The 16,101-nt window shown below is 34.8% G+C and overlaps 2 protein-coding genes and 1 long non-coding RNA gene across 15 annotated transcripts; 2 read left to right on the top strand and 1 right to left on the bottom strand.

The window, feature by feature from the left end:
* The first annotated feature begins 740 nt into the window (after positions 1-740).
* LOC133733827 (vesicle-associated protein 1-3-like) lies at positions 741-3,684 on the top strand. Of its 9 annotated transcripts, none has more exons than XR_009857921.1 (6): positions 741-874; positions 978-1,128; positions 1,220-1,270; positions 1,395-1,613; positions 1,770-1,866; positions 2,672-3,684. XR_009857921.1 is itself a non-coding variant. In XM_062161467.1 (5 exons), exons 1-4 carry the CDS (start codon positions 823-825, stop codon positions 1,776-1,778), a joined length of 228 nt encoding a protein of 75 aa, XP_062017451.1. In that variant the 5' UTR covers positions 741-822; the 3' UTR covers positions 1,779-1,866; positions 2,672-3,684. The 9 variants fall into 9 exon arrangements, 1 of the variants encoding a protein (XP_062017451.1); XR_009857927.1 differs by having other exon boundaries at positions 1,812-1,866; XR_009857922.1 differs by having other exon boundaries at positions 1,400-1,613.
* Positions 3,685-4,446: 762 nt separating this feature from the next.
* LOC133732200 (uncharacterized) lies at positions 4,447-7,406 on the top strand. 5 transcript variants are annotated; one of them, XR_009856979.1, is made up of 8 exons: positions 4,447-4,528; positions 4,704-4,769; positions 5,085-5,259; positions 5,387-5,500; positions 5,664-5,727; positions 6,124-6,162; positions 6,691-6,810; positions 7,062-7,406. It is a non-coding gene; the product is annotated as an uncharacterized LOC133732200 (long non-coding RNA). The 5 variants fall into 5 exon arrangements; XR_009856977.1 differs by lacking the exon at positions 6,124-6,162 and having other exon boundaries at positions 4,660-4,769; XR_009856980.1 differs by lacking the exon at positions 6,691-6,810.
* Positions 7,407-8,630: 1,224 nt separating this feature from the next.
* On the bottom strand, positions 8,631-12,634 carry LOC133730978 (beta-galactosidase-like). Its single transcript, XM_062158466.1, has 17 exons — positions 12,539-12,634; positions 12,205-12,317; positions 12,062-12,128; positions 11,871-11,963; positions 11,613-11,756; positions 11,409-11,497; positions 11,207-11,312; positions 11,013-11,100; positions 10,796-10,914; positions 10,530-10,691; positions 10,210-10,427; positions 10,013-10,119; positions 9,822-9,931; positions 9,501-9,734; positions 9,190-9,401; positions 8,832-9,111; positions 8,631-8,738 (listed from the first exon to the last, which is right to left on the bottom strand). The coding sequence occupies exons 1-17, from the start codon at positions 12,632-12,634 to the stop codon at positions 8,631-8,633; spliced, it is 2,346 nt and encodes a 781-aa protein (XP_062014450.1).
* Between the last annotated feature and the right edge of the window lie 3,467 nt (positions 12,635-16,101).

The raw sequence follows: 16,101 nt of genomic DNA on the forward strand, positions 1-16,101 counted from the left end.
ATGGTTCGGAGCAATTTAATATAGGCCAAGGTTACTACCAAACCTTCGGCCAAAATATGAATGGTCAATTGGGTCATGGTAATTGGCAAGGTTATAATTCTATAATATATATGTTTGAGCCAACTAACAATTCTATTAGCCAAAATTGTTACTCTCAATTGACCAATAAAAATTATCATGAGCCGAGGTATACCAATGGTTTCAATTATGGTCAATATAACCAAGATAGTCAATATGGTAATGGTTTGTCTAACCCTACATATGGCTACAATGGGCAATACATCAATGGTAACCAATATGGTTATACTTCGGCATATGGTTGTAATGGACAAAGTTATGGCTTCAACCAATTCAACTTTGGCCAAGTTAAGCCACAAGCTTATAACGGAAACGTTCACAACCAAGTTTCAAGAGATCAAAATGCTTATGCTGGTTTGAATGGTATAACTGATCAGACCAAACTGAAGGTTGAGGCACCTCAAGACTTTAGAGAAGTTGCCAAGGAAATTGTGGCTAAAGTTTGGGCTAATTGGCCAACCCACCCTTATCAGCACCCTGCTACAAGACCTACCTGGCAATATTTTCTGTCTCCCAAAGAAGTTACAAAACAAGTGGAAGTGATAAGCCTAGTAGGTCAAGAAGTAGGAGATTTAGATAAAATAGAGCCTACAGTCAATGAAGAAGAATTCGAAGTAAAAGAGATATGTCAGAAATAAGTCATTGATTCGCCAATCTTCTGTTGTGGTATGAGTTAGGTTATAAAAATTTGTATTTGAAATTATTATTGGTATGAACCAGGAAAAAGCAAGAGTTTGAGAAGACATGTTGCTGACACAAGTGCAAGAAATATTGCTCGAATATAGTTTCTGTACAGGTTGCTTTTTCTCTTTCATTTGTTTTGTATTGGTCATGTTTATTGAATATGTGAATTTGTTACCTTACAAAATTAATGTTAAAAATTGTGTGTTGTGATTTAGTTACAGTGCAAGCACAGAAAGAGGCTGCTCCAGACATGCAATGCAAGGACAAGTTTCTCCTTCAGCTTGTAAAAACCAATGATGGTGCAACTATAAAGAAAATTACTCTAGAAGTGGTACTTGCATTACACAATGTTGTGGATACTGATGTGTGAGTACTTTAATTATACGGCTATATAATGAATAATTTCCGTATTCAGAAAAAAGATATTGATTGGTTTGCCGTTTGTTGGTGATTTCAGGCTGCAAAAGGATTTTTGGAGCAGCTTGAAGCTCTGGAGAGATCTGCAGAGGTAAATGCCTTCATGTGCAGAAACTAAAGTCTTACATTATGTGTTTACTATTTTGTCACATATACCTCATCCTGTTTCTGAGTTTTTCTTTGCAATTAAGAGAGACTGATTTGCATTTTTTTAGGTCAGATATCTGGTACTTTGAACAATAGAAGAGAGGGTGTACTTTTTGAATTTTAAAGAAATGGAAGCACATGAGGATGACAAGAACCTAACTCTCTCCCACACCTCATTAACCCTCACTTGCATCAATGGATTCAAAATCTGATGATTTCAAGGGGGACTTTATAAGTCATCAATTTCATTAATTTAAGCAACAAATTCATATGAAATGAATGGAGAGGTAAATTATGAACAGCTTTGCGTTACATGGTACCGTTTTCAATTTTCAGATCAGATTTCTTCTGATTTTTCTTATGCTAAGCCTCTAAACAGGGATCATGGCTATCATATGCATACAATTTTTCCTAAATGTAACACATCAATCAATTTTTTACAGATGAAGTGATTGCTGTTCACTTTCAATTTGATGGCCTAACAGATCATGAACTTGGATCCTGGAGAACCAGCAACAGCTTATAAAAAAAAACTTGCAGGTAATTTACTATTTTCACATTGGGTTTTCACCTCCCAAAAAAGCTTTAATTTTTTTTTTTAATAATTATACCATTGGTTCATCTCAGTCTCAATCAATCACATTTCATATTCATATGCATCTTCATGTATTGTTTATCTTGGATAACATTATTCTCCTAAGAGTTGGATTGGTTTTGATTTTGTCTCTGTTCATGCCAATTGCCTTTCTTCTGTAAAAAAATTTAAATTGTTATTATGGTATTTCAAACTTGCTTTTCTCATTGCTGTCAAATTTTTATATCTAATCATGAAGACACTCTGAAGCTTGGGAAAAATAGACTCGGTTTTAATACCTCCGAGCTTTTAATTTCTTATTGTGCATTTTAGTCATTTCTTTCATAGCTATCCCTGTCCTTTTCTGCTTTTGATTGAAATTAAAAACCAGAACTTCTTTCCTTCTGAATTGCTTGAATGCCATGCCTATTAGCAAACAAAATTTTTGGTCAGAGTTCTACTTCTTATATTTGCCTTCTAAAATTAAAATTTGATAGCTTATATCTTAATTGCTTCCCTTCTAAATTTATTAGTTTTACGGAGTTCTATTGGCTATAATGAAACATGGTTTGAAGACTGGGTTTGTTAAAAAAAAAACATAACAGCATTGCCTATATTCAACTGTTAAAAGCCATTCCTTTTTCAGTAAACTGCTCTTAATTGCTTCTTTGATTTGCTTCTGTGTCTGATTTGCAATCCTATTTTGCATTGACATTATTATGCTTCAATTTTTCCTTAAAGCCAATCTAAATGTGTGTTTAATTGCCACAGAATTTTATCATCAAATACTCGCCAAGGCTTTAGCGCATTTCTTTCAATCGAAGTTTCTGGTCATAACTTAGTCAGAGCTTAGGTAAGCTTCTCTGCTATTTTCATATGATTCCCAGTTCTATGATGATGATATATTCATATTCCTAATCATAGTTTCCTTCTAAACAATAATCCTCATTGAATGACCTAATTTTATGGATATTTTAGCTGAAGATAGAGTTGGAAATTTGTTGTTTTTTTTTTTTTTTTAATGAGAATGTTGATCCTGATGATGAAAAATATGACATAGTTTTGGTGCACATGAGTATGCTAAGCATTTAGCAAACATTCTTTATTTTTTTTAGTGCTGATCAATATCTATGCTAAATTGATTTCGATGCTTGGGAATTATGTCTTACAAGTTTGGAATTGTGGATGATTTGGAGTATGCAAGGATAATTAATGTTATTACTCTTAGGTGGTGGGTTCCCAAAATTAGTAATCAAAACAAAAACCGGAGAGAAATCTGCACCTTTAGAGGCTAAAATCTAAAAGCTAAACTAAGATTTAGGTTGTAAAAGTGACACGTACTGTTCATCAATGCAGATAGTTCATTACTTTTGGGTTTCCACCTATAAAGCCTGAAGCTATTTAGTGTATTTTAGTTTGTTCACTGTGCGCTTCATCCATCTGCTGCATATGCTCTAATCTCAAACCAAATGAAACTATTAGACCATCGGATCATAGTAGACCCATAGATCAGACTTTGCACTGTATGTCTTCCAGTCTGACCAAATACTCTATACTCTGCAAATATGAGACCAACTATTTTTTGATAAATTAATGGTTTGTACATATGAACGCCCTTTTCATATCAACTTTGTGCGAACCAATTTTTTAGTTTCATATTATAACGTTAACAAATAAAATGGATATAAATTGGTCTGCTGATTGACAGTGGGAACACCCTTCCCTAATCTTAACGTAATAACTCTGCCCCGCGGCATCGCGCGGTAATCCTTCTAGTTATCTATTATCTAAAGCGCGTCAACTGTTCACTGGCGCGTCACTGTTCATTCGCGTGGCACTGTTCATTCGAGGCCTAATTAAATGACGCTTCTGCCCTTCCTTTTTTTAAAAATTACGGGTTGCCATGTTTGCATCGTTTGATTGTGTTCTTATGCTTTGGTCTTTTTATACTTTCAGACTCATGTTGTTGAGTAGAAGAGACTGAAAAGGCCAAGAATATCTATCAGATTCTAGATCTATCTAATCACTGTTCTGGCAATCTACCTTCGTACCATTCGTAGTCTGGGTATATAACATCGGCTCACGAGTGGCTTCGGGAACTCTCCATTTACGTCGACTCCAGCTCCTCCACTATTTGCGATCTCCGATCAACGTCAACCTCCATAGAAACTGAGTTGGTATCATCAATCAATCACTTTCTTTTGGCTTTTTCTCTTTAAAACATGAATCTGATAAACTGTGGGTCTCTTATTTCAATTGAATTTAAGCTTGAATAGGATTTGTAAACCCAGAAACACATATTTCAGTTTAAATTTCAACCATAGTGATTTGCGTACGCATTAGATAAGATATTGGAACCTCATAGATGTTATTGACACACTCCCTTTTCTTTTTGTTATTCGTCAGCATATATTGTGACTGTGGCTTTTAATGATAAATTTAAACCCAGTTCGTCTTTCTGTCCAAGTTTATGTAGAGTTTGGTTTTCTGTTTCTTTTAAGTTTTGTTTTGGGTCTTTTTGTTGCAGCAAATCTGATATAAGGAGCATAAAGAAGAAGAGGAACGCTGTACTGAATACATGCTGCTGATCTTCTCAAGATTGGCCTTGATATTAATGTATATAGAAGGGTAAGTTATATGGTTCATTAGATTTTTTGCCCAAAAGAGCTTTTATATCTTGGTTTTTGATTATTGAACACCTATCTGTAACTAGCTTTATGATGTGTGAATTTCATCATTGTTTTGTTTGGCCTTTTCAGTTCTCACCCAAAATATAAAGAAGCTCATTTTTGTGCTGCTGTAGGTGGAGCTGGGAGTAGCACAGCAGGTCGAAAAGGCATGGCTGATGCTCTAGCAGATATGAAAAAAGGTATTTATTTTTTCCATAGACCCTTTCATTGAAAATTATAGTAATCTAAGTAGAAAGAAAAAATTTAAAACCATTTTTTCTGTGTCCCAGATCAGCTTCAAAATATATATGCTAAAAGTGTGAACAAGGGTTGTATGCTCTTTTTTGAATGAGCCTGAGCATCCTAATATCTAATCATAGTAATCTGGTGATTCTAAAGTAGCTTCTTTGAAAATGTAGTATAAAAGTTCTGTCATCTCAATGGTTTATTAGTTTTTTGATATTCACTTCTGATCATATTACTTAGTGACCTTTTCTTTTGTTTGTTATATATAGATGCTGCTTCACCTTCTTAAGGCCATCCTACAGTTAACCTAAAGAACAAACCTACTAAAGATGTCCACAAACATCCAGACACATCAAAACCAGCGTGGCTTTTGGCTTTGGAAGTAGTGACAAGAACCACTTAATGCAGTTATACTACCCGCAGCAAAGCGCGGGCTCTCAAAGTGTAATCATTTTTGCTTTCTAATTTCATTGCCTATTAGTTTGTTAGTTTTGGTCCAGTAACACTTACACCAGAACATCACTTCTTTACAAAATGATGCATTAACATTCAGCTTCACAATTGACATTAGGTTTGAACTGAAGCTGAAGCTGAAGCCTTTGGTGTCGAGGTCCATCACTGGGGGGGGGGAGTTGCCATCGGAGGCTTGATCGTGGATACCAAGGTGTTCTGCTGGCCTAGAAAGGTATTTTGATATGGATTTCTGTATTCTGTGTAGATTTGGATACTTCTCAGCTTTGCTGATTGAAATTTTTCAGTGTTGGAGTTTTGGTGAGTGGATAGTTGGTTCTTTGGCATTTTTCTTTCTCTATCTGATTTCCCTAAACAAAATGCAGTGTTTTCTGCAGTGCACCTAGCTTTGCTGATTCAAGGACATGAGTAGGAAAAGGAGTTTTTCTTCAGCTTCAGAAGGTACTCTTTTAACTTGAAAGTTTGTTGCTTCTTTCTGTTTCAGGATTTTACTGATATCTTAGATTTTATTGGGTGTGGAACTGTTAATGCTTTAGTAATTGCATGGACGGTCTTCATTCTTATTGTTTTTCAACTTTGATTTTATGCTTGGTTTTAGTTTTAGTTTTAGTTTCTGCGTCAAATTTGTTGCTTTTCTTTATCCCTTTTTCTTTGATTTGCCAAATGCTGATCGATATTCACACTTTTTGTTACATTGTTCATGTCAAACCATATCTTTGTCATATTTTTGTTTTCATGGTTTTTTTATTTTATTTTATTTTTTATTTTTTTTATATTTTCTTTGGTATTTAAAATGAGTAAACTTTTGAGTTACGTCTACGTTTTTGCGATTTGCAGGCCTTTGTTTGGATTTGGCGATACTTTAGTTTTAATTTTGTAAGTTTGTAGTTCCCATACCCTATATAATTAGCCTCTCACTTCTGTTAAACTTCTGATTCTCAACAACCATCTTAGGGTGCTCTTACAAATCAAAGCAAAGATGAAATACAAAGATAGATATATTTTTGGTCTGTTTGTTCCAAATTGAGTCAAATTATCTCTATCAGGCTAGGATTAGTAGAAGATTTGGTTTGTTAGATTTTCCGATTAAGAAAGCATTGAAATTTTAATTTCCAGTAAATAAGCAAATAACTTTGTGGGATTCCATTGCAGAACATATTGAACTAGGTTGTTTGCATAATGCTAATATTTATTATCCCATGGTGTACCTTGAGTCTTGATTACAGCCATCCAAGATGTTTCTTTTGTGTGATTGTGTGTGGTGTAAGTCTAATGTTTCATTTACCAGCTTTAAAATATGCAAGAAAGTGGTCGTATTTGAATTATTATATAATGAAACCTCAGGCACCAGGTGATTGTGTTTGTTTTTATTAATGTTCTCATGGTGAGCTATTTCGCTTATAGATATTGGATTGGGGTGAGAACAATATTGCCATTGCTGCTGCAACTACTGCTCCTGGGGCGTTGTTTCAGCAAGTTGTTGTTGTTGTTTGGCATAAGCTTGACCATCCAGATATTTCGAAGGTAAAAGTTATATCTATTGAATTTTCATATCAGAATGTATGATGCAATGTCATATAACAGCACACACCCTTTCAGTTTCTAACACATAAATGTGATGCATTTTTCATATGACTAAACCTGTTTCTGGCTGTTCTAATGTTGGCCTTTTAGAGTAGTTCCCAAAAGTTTTTCCAAGCTAAGATGAAATACTGTAGTTTCTCCATATATTAAAAAAATTTCAGTTCAAACTTTTAACTGTTTATATTTCACAGTTTGTTGGAGCTTCAATGGGAAGTTCGAATCTTAAAATCATTGCCAAAGGCACATCAAGTGGTGGTCAGTCATAAGTCACCTCCCTGCAGTTCCAGAGATTAACTTCAATTTTGCAATTTGTAAATATACGTCAGGTTTAAACATCACTTTTGTAATTTGTACGGTTATAACATTTTCAATTTACGTTTTTAGCTTATGATTGTGGCTGTTTTACATACGACATTTGAGAAAACAGAAAAAAGCAAACCTGCAGCGTTGATATCCTTTGTAAACTCGAAAACGTTTTTAGAGGCAAGAAACTCTTATTCTATCACTTTGATCAAGAATCAACTCATTTTCATTCATATTTTTTATTATTATAAATGGTTAGCAACCACAAATCCCGCGGCAAAGCGCGGGGGTCATTGCTAGTATATACTAAAGCGCTAAAGCTCTATGAACAGTACCGGCCATATATATTGATTTACCCATTTGCCCCTATTTGTTTATTTATTACGAAGTTGCCATCCTAATAGCAATATTGATTTATCATTTTGCCCCTCCCTCCTAATTAAATTAGTATTGAGAGTGAGATCTTGATTACATAACTCACATAATTCATATGGTGTGTTGCCAATTTCTAGTATATTCAAAGTCGCTAGCCTAGAGTTTTTTTTTGGGTCCAAATATACGACTTATTTAATTAATAGAATAAAGAAATACACATTGAACTTTTTCTTATTTTCTCCTTTGTTTTGTCCAAATAAACAATAGAATAAACCAATATGAATAAAGTATTACTAGTTACCCAAAAAAAGTTACTTGAACACCCTTTAATGTCTATTTATACGAGATCATATTCGCCTCAGGCCACCCAAATCTCAGGACCGACCCTGCTTACTATTTCTGCTCCTGGATGTAGCCCTTTGATTTTGGGGGGAACCATGTATTTTCTTAGTTCTGGAGTTTTTCTATTAATTTATCTTTTTCCTATTTTGATACTTCATACTTGTTTGACACTTCTGCACAATAGAGTGACAGGATTCAAGAATCCACGAAAAGATAAGCCAAAGTCCAGTGTTTGAAAGACTGTAACAGTTGGTAGCAATGAAATGAAGAGATGATTAAGGTGGAAGAAACTATGTTTAGAAATCAATTCTAACCGCTTCTCTTAAATTAGGATTTGCTCTGCCATTTTCAGTGGAATTTGTGATGATTGATAATCCAATCTCTTTTTAGTATTTTCTCTAATCTCTTAATGCTCTAACTCAATCATGCATGGTTAATGTTTTGTTTGGTTTTTGCAGAAAGTGGCTTTTGATTTTATTCTAGCTATATATATATGCGGATAAAAGCACCAAATGTATGCAGCTATAGATCACCATAATCATCGCCAAGTTGAAACCAAGAGAAGTATTTAGAACTGATTTACTAAACATAGTTGTGATCATAAAAAAACCCTATGTAGAGTAACTGCATTAATCCTCCTACATATGAACTACTCTTCCCAATCAAACAATTTTGTTTGACTATACTCCTAGCACTTAATTAAGAATATTAACTCTATAATGTTTTGAGCTTGAGATATTCTAAGAACAATCGACTTCGACGGCAAGGCGATTCATGTCTCTGCAGCCTGTTGGTCCAAGAGTCATTTCAGAGACATCGATTAAACATTCTGCTTTGTCAATGCATGCCTGCAGTGTTGCAAAATTAATTAATTAGTATTACTACTAAGAAAACATACGCAGCGCCAAATGCTAACTAGATGATAACAGCTAATAAGATACCTTTTGGATGTATGATAAAGCTGTGGGGGATTCACACTCGCCTTTTGTGAAGGATGCCCCACAAGCGCCTTGTGGATCACCGAAGCTGGAAAATCTAACATCGGATAAAACTCTTCCTCCTTGGCATGACAAGTGCAAGACATTACCTTCGTAAGCATTTGCGCAAGCTTTAGCAACTGTTACAGTCTGAAATTCAACATTGAACGGCTGGCCTCCAAACTCCTCAAAGAGAACTAGTGCATTATTGTCATCTTGGAGGAAAGATCGCGGTATATGGTACCTGGACAAAAGTGGTCAGTAGTTCACCAATAAAATCTTTATCTGTAACATTGCAGTAGAAAAACATGCATATGATTACCATCTTTGGGAAGGTTTCCCACAATTAGTCAAGCACTTCTTATTGCTGTAAGTTCCACGATAGTCGCATTTTGCTGTACAACCATTTTCATCTGCAGTGTGACTTGTCCAATACCTGCCAATGCTTCGACCGTTCACCCAAGCATGACCCTTTCCTAAACTCATTAAATCCACCACAACTGGATCGGTCCCAAGAGGAGCTTTGAAGATTGTCTAAAGAAAAATTAGAATACAAAAAGAAAATTTTAGATTGTATACTGAAGTTTCAAATCTTATCTTGAAGAATCGTACAAATTTAATTAGTAGTAGTACCTTGTACCAAACAAACATTCTTTCTGTTGGAAGTTTATCTGTAGGCCAGTGGAAATTAGCAGCATGACCAGTAATTTGGTAAAGGCCCTTTTCTTCTCCAGCAAGTCCAACCTTATATATCCACTCATTTTTGCTCAAGTCCTTTGTCACCTCAGTACCATTCTTGTACTTGCCAATCAGTTGAACAGGACCATGAATCCCAACATTGTCTTCATCAAAGAGTGGATCATAATTCTGAAACAAACAAAAGCAAGGTTAGATTGTGAGCACAGAAATTCAATGATTTCAATTTGGAAATTGTGTTGATTCATAAATACTCACTTTCAAGCCAACCGTGACACTGAGTAGAGATAAATCATTCTTTCCATGCTTTAGCTTAATCTTTCTCTCTAAAGTGAAGGGATTGAAATGTTGTCCAGAAACTTCAGTCCCTGAAATTAGATAGGATAAAAGTTATACCAAAGAAACATAAAAGGGGAAAACTAGTAGTAACAGATTGAATTCAAGGTTACCTATGTGTTTTCCATTAACAAAAGCATGGAGGACATGTCCACTGGTATTCACTCTCAGCGTAATTTCTTTGCCGGACCAATTGGGATCAGTTGCATTGTTATCCAGACTAACAGATAAAATTTTAATCAGAATTGGTAAAAAAAAAAAAAAGCAGAGCATAATACGAAAAAAAATGATATATAGAAGAAGGAATTACCTGGTAATGTACCACAAGTAATCACTGGTATCATTTGTTACTACTTTCTGATCAAGGAGTTGATTAGTCGTGAGATTGCTATGCAGAACTGATCCATTTTCCTTGAGGTGTGTAAAGTGCTCAGCCCTCCAGCCCCAAACTAAACCATAAGGTTCCTCTGGATCGTTAGCATCGGCTTCATTTAGCACCTTCTGCATTATTGATCTTTGCACATTAACCTGTATGAGATTTAATAATGATTGTTATTATTTCACTGTAGATAAATATATTGCTTATATATAAACCCAAACCTAGTTAATTTCTTAGAGTACAATATTCACCTTTGCAGTGTTGTAGACTTCAGTATAGCAATCTGGAAGGATAGTAACAGACCAAGCAGGAACAGAATATTTATTATTCTCAAAGTTCACTATTACATTGCTTGTTGTGTTTGCGTTACTAATGAAACAGGATCGATTTCCTCTGTAGCTGTACTCTGTCACCTGCAACGTACATTAGAGAATCAAAACATGTTGTTAGAGTATGAGATATAAGTAGTGATCATGAGAACTTAGAAATATTTATTGACAGCAGAAATGTTACTCACACTCGAGCTGTTTCCATAGTCAACCTGTCTTACGTCACCATAAGTCAGAACTTTCTCCATTGATCTTATATGTTTATGAAGCTCTTTAAGATGCCCCCACTTGGGTTGATTCAAATTACCTATTGTCATTTCACATAAGCATCACTCTAAGATGAATAACCCTTTGGAGGAAAAAAAAAATCTGGAATATAATTGCTTCTTTTTGAAAATATCTCACCATATTCATCTAATGGTGCATCATAATCATATGATGTGGTGATGTAAGGACCTCCTGCTGAACGACCGAAATTTGTTCCTCCATGGTACTACAGGCATATAAAATAAACACAATTAATATCACATAACACAGATTGAAAGCTTTGAAGCTAGTAAGTACAGAAAAGTTTAGCTATCAGGGTGCCTGTTGATTACCATATAATAGTTTTGGAAGGTACCATTTAACTGAAAGAATCGTGCAACAGAAAAGGCGAGATCCTCTGCAGTTCTGTGTGGATCTTGCATGCCCCAATCCTTGAACCTAGAAAAACAAATCGCAGTTATGAATTTCCTTTACAAGTCATAAAGATTAGCACGAATAAGCAGATAGAATAGTTGACTTGAATTATTATCTAACCATCCAGTCCAATTTTCTGTCCACATCTTCGGGCTAGTGTTGTATGAAGGCTTAAATTGATCACAATACCAGCCATTGCAAGTATTAATCTGCAGATAAAACAATGACAATAGTTAATTTGGAGATATCGATTGATATGAATATGCACAAGACTATTGTGTTCACTGTCACATATTTCATACTTGATATTAGTCTTAATCATACCATTGATTGTGGAGCATCTTCCTGTTGGCACATAATCCATGGTACACCAATCTGGTAAGATTCAGCTAAATCAGCACACCATTGTATATATTTCTTTCCTTCGTCGCCATACGACCGCATAACATTCCCATACTCGTTTTCAATCTACTCAAAAAAAAAAAAAAAAAAAAAATGTTGATAAACATTAATTCGGGATACAATTGTAGTCACACAGTGTGCAATCACCAATTAATTTACAATTGTAAATAAATTCAAAACCTGGGCAAGTATAATAGGTCCCCCTTGTGAAGCAAAAAGATTCTCATACTTCATCATGTCCACTATCAAAGTTGTAAAGTTTTGCATCTCATTCTGAAAATAAGTTTAAGATGATTAATTAGAAACTGAACAAAATAAAACAAATCAAATAAAACCGTGAGTTACTTAATGTACGTCAGATGCACGTATACCTTATAGATATCATTGTTTGTTCTCAATTTGATGCCTGGTACGTTATGCAGCCACACAGGAAAACCTCTGTAGGCAAAGAGAGAACATTAACTATATGATTAAGCCATGTGAGTAGGTCATTAGACACAGAATATTGCATTACCCATAATTCCATTCTGCACAAACATATGGTCCAATCCGAAGAACAGCATACAGCCCTGCCTTTTGGATGGTCTGAATGAATCTCACCAGGTCCAGGTTTCCTGAAAAGTCATACTACACAAAACCAAAGGCAAAAAACATATGATTGTTATGACTGGTTGGATACTAGATAGCTAGGGCTATGTACGTTTTGGTTCGGTTGGATTGGAATAAGGTATTTGCTTCGGTTCCAATCCAAAATTTCACAGAATCGAAGTTTGTTGGAATAGGACTTTGCAATCTAACTCACACCCCTATTATTGTCGTATTGGATTGGAGTGGCTATAATTCATTACCTGCCTACGCAGAGGTTCATGTGCATTCCAAAAGACATAAGTCTCAATGGCATCAAGGCCTCCATCTTTTGCCTTTTGGATCAATTCCGGCCACATCTATGAGAAAACACAAGCTGCTGTCAGTCTCAATCACATATATAGTAAATAAAGTAGATCGGTTCCATGCAATAGAATAGTAAACAGTTAGTTATTCCATGCTGCATGCAGTACTTAAACTAGTAGAAACGCAGTCTAGCAGTACATAGGGGTATGTTATTGGTATACACTAATGTATCATATGGATGTGTTAATACTCAAAAAGGTCCCAAAATATAATACAATTAACTAACTTTAAATAGCTTGTATAACATATAAGTCACAAGAACATACTTCAGGAGTACTACGTGGGTAGTGAATAGAGCCAGAGATTATGATTCTTCTATCACCATTGATTGTGATGGCTCTTCCATCATGATCGACCTCCACCGGCAAAGCAGAACATAGTTGACACAGTAAGAGACTAGAAGCAAGAAACAAAAATCTATATGAATGCATAGTTGCCAAGTTAGCAGGAATCACAAAACTTCCCCAGGGTGAAGATGGTGTGAAGAAATCGTTCCGATCAGGGGGCAGTTTATATATTGCAACCGGGGAACTGATTATAGTGGAGTTCTAATTGTACGTAGTTGTATATTGATATGTAGGTGGATACAAATTACCATTGATATGTAGGTGGATACAAATTACCATCTTAATTAACGATTGTAATCATGCATTGTTGCGGAAATAGAATTGGAATGTAATTAATATTCAATACTTGAGTGTTTCATAAGAAATCAGTTTTCATGAACCAGTATAATTTACTTTCATCAAAGAATAGTCAAATAGCTAGTTGCATACATGTTCCCAACAAAAAAAAGAAAAAGGCTTGTTGCATATACATTAATATTATAGTTGATCGATCAAACTTGTTATGTTTATTTCTATTAGAGTTTTGTAATAATTTGACTTATATCTTAGTTTAGATTCATACACAAATTAAGTCTAATATATTATCATAATTTTATTGATCCCAAATAGGCTATGTTAAAAGGATTTGCTTGTGTAATTGTTTTTGGGTCTAGAGGAAGCTCATTCGTGCTTCGTTTTGTGCTCGGGCCGACCCATTTATTATCGTGTTTGAATTTGTGCCGGCCTATTTACTAAAACATTAAACGTTAAAACCGGCCTGGCCTGAGCGTATATCGTTTCGGGTCATGCTTGTGTTATGCCAATAAATAAGGATATAAATATTTTATTGTAAAATTTTAGCAACACTAATTGAATAACATAGGTGGAATTGTTATGAGATTTGAATAAAAATGTCAATCATCATTGTAAAATCTCTTATATCTTTAGAAACATTACAAAATTTTTATGGATGAAATATCTTATAAGTCATGCTCGTGCCATGTCGACCTAGCTCGGTCCACAAGAATGGGTCGTGCCGACCCTGCCCACCATTAGTCATGCTTGGACTGTGTCAGGTCACTCTTAAAAGTGTTGGGCTAGCTTGTGTCGTATTCGGGCTAAGCGGCTCGTTTGCCACCTCTAAAATGACTAAAAAATAATAAACTATCAATAATATATTAATATATAACTAGATGTTTCTATATCTCCACGAACAAGGGTCTAAACACAGTATATATTGTATTCATCTCTTGAAGCATTGGAACCAAGTTAGGGACATGTATCTTGCCTTCAACTATATATGCTCACCATCGCGGACATATTAGCTAGGCCTATTTGTTGCACACTCAACTGAGCTACTTTGTTTCTTTGCGGTGGAAGTTTCCTTCCAACATTGGATCCACTAGATTAATTTTTTCTGCTTTCTAAAGACGACGCGTGCCTAGAGGACAAAGGGGAAAGTAGAAATATTAAGGGTAGTGAAATTCACACTCTTCATTTTACAATCTACACTTCTTTTTTCCTTTTTAGTATCTTAAGATCACATTTTTACAATCCACATTACAAAAAGACAAAACCTAAGATATGAAACAGGGAAACATGGAATGTGGATTGTAAAATAATGAAGAGTGCGAATTTCACTTCCCATGTTAAATTGTCAATCTTAAAATTACATATATAAATAATATTTGATTTTGAGAAAATAAACCAACTGCCAGAAAGTAGGAAAGTAAGGAACTTCACAATATCTTCGTACTTTCTACCAACCAAAATAAAGAAAATTAAAAACTATCAAATAGAATAGACGATACCAGTAAGGTTTAAAAGATGAAGCTGCTTTATAAAAACCTTCTTCTTTCGTCATGCAGGTGTAGTATGTTGCTCCTCTCATTGACAATTTAGTACATGCAATAATTTTGAAACTATAAACATTATCTGTGTAAGTGAAATTGACATTGTAATGAATATCATTCAAGTAGTTTTGTAATGAATGTTGTATTAATTGCGAATGAATCACAGATAACTAGCGTCTTATTCTAACTGAATCCTACAAAATAAGGTCTAATCCGTACTAACATACAAATCTAGGGTCTTTTAGTCGAATATTTAACTAAGATAATAAGTTGAGAACAACGAGACTTACTAAGTTCTAGTAGTTTTGTTGTCTTTGTTAGTTTGATCATCTTCATCAAGTTTTGCCATTCCAAAATCTGATATTTTGTTTAATATCTTTATTCTTGATTCCGTATGGAGTTATGCCAAATTAACCTATCGTTATACGGTTATACCTAGACTAAGGCTGTGACTTGGCTAGGAAATTTTGATTCCATCTATTTCTCGATCAATATAGATTGTTTGTGTGGTTGGCTAATCCAAATCCAATTGGCTTTCTTTTGAGGCTTCAGTTTTCCTATAATTAAAAAGGTAGCTAAACATACATTAATATAGTATAGAACTATATACATTTACTTGTACTAAATTATTTTAGTTAATGAAGTTAATATCTTTTTAGAATTCTAATGTGTTGTTGCCTACTCAGATCTTGCTCCATTTTAGTTCCTCAAAATTGTTTCAATAACAATAATATCCTAGGTGAGTTTGTGAGATTATAATTGTATTTGTTTTGTGATGTCCATGCATTGTTGAGATATTTAGAACAAATTATATGCCATGAAAAAGTTCGATAACCTTAAAAAAATGTGTTGTTTTTGTTTGGACTCAAAATGAGCATTTTTGCCTGACAAGGCACGTCTTGGAGAAATTGAGCCAAAGTCAGTGGCTCAAGCTATATATTGTCGACAAGTTCGAAATATATATTTAGAGGCTAAATAAAGCCTACTATGGAAGCATGAAAAGTCAACTTTAGCACATTTTCCTACTTCGGCTAGGAGAAACCGAGATAAACAAGGAAGGAGGGGTGGCAGACTGATCAAATGAACTCGAAATGAGTTGAAACTCTGCAAATCCATTCTAGACAGCTCAAGGATCATTTATTATGAAGAGTTCCAGAGCTAGTTTTGAGTGGAAGGCCTTCAAACAATCAGTCCAATTTTCTGCAGAAGCAAAACTGGAAAACTGGACCTGTAAGAGGTCCAGCAGCGTTTCCGGCCCAACCACATGGAAGAAAGCTCTAA

Source organism: Rosa rugosa, chromosome 2, assembly GCF_958449725.1.
Source record: "Rosa rugosa chromosome 2, drRosRugo1.1, whole genome shotgun sequence".
NCBI lineage: Eukaryota > Viridiplantae > Streptophyta > Magnoliopsida > Rosales > Rosaceae > Rosa > Rosa rugosa.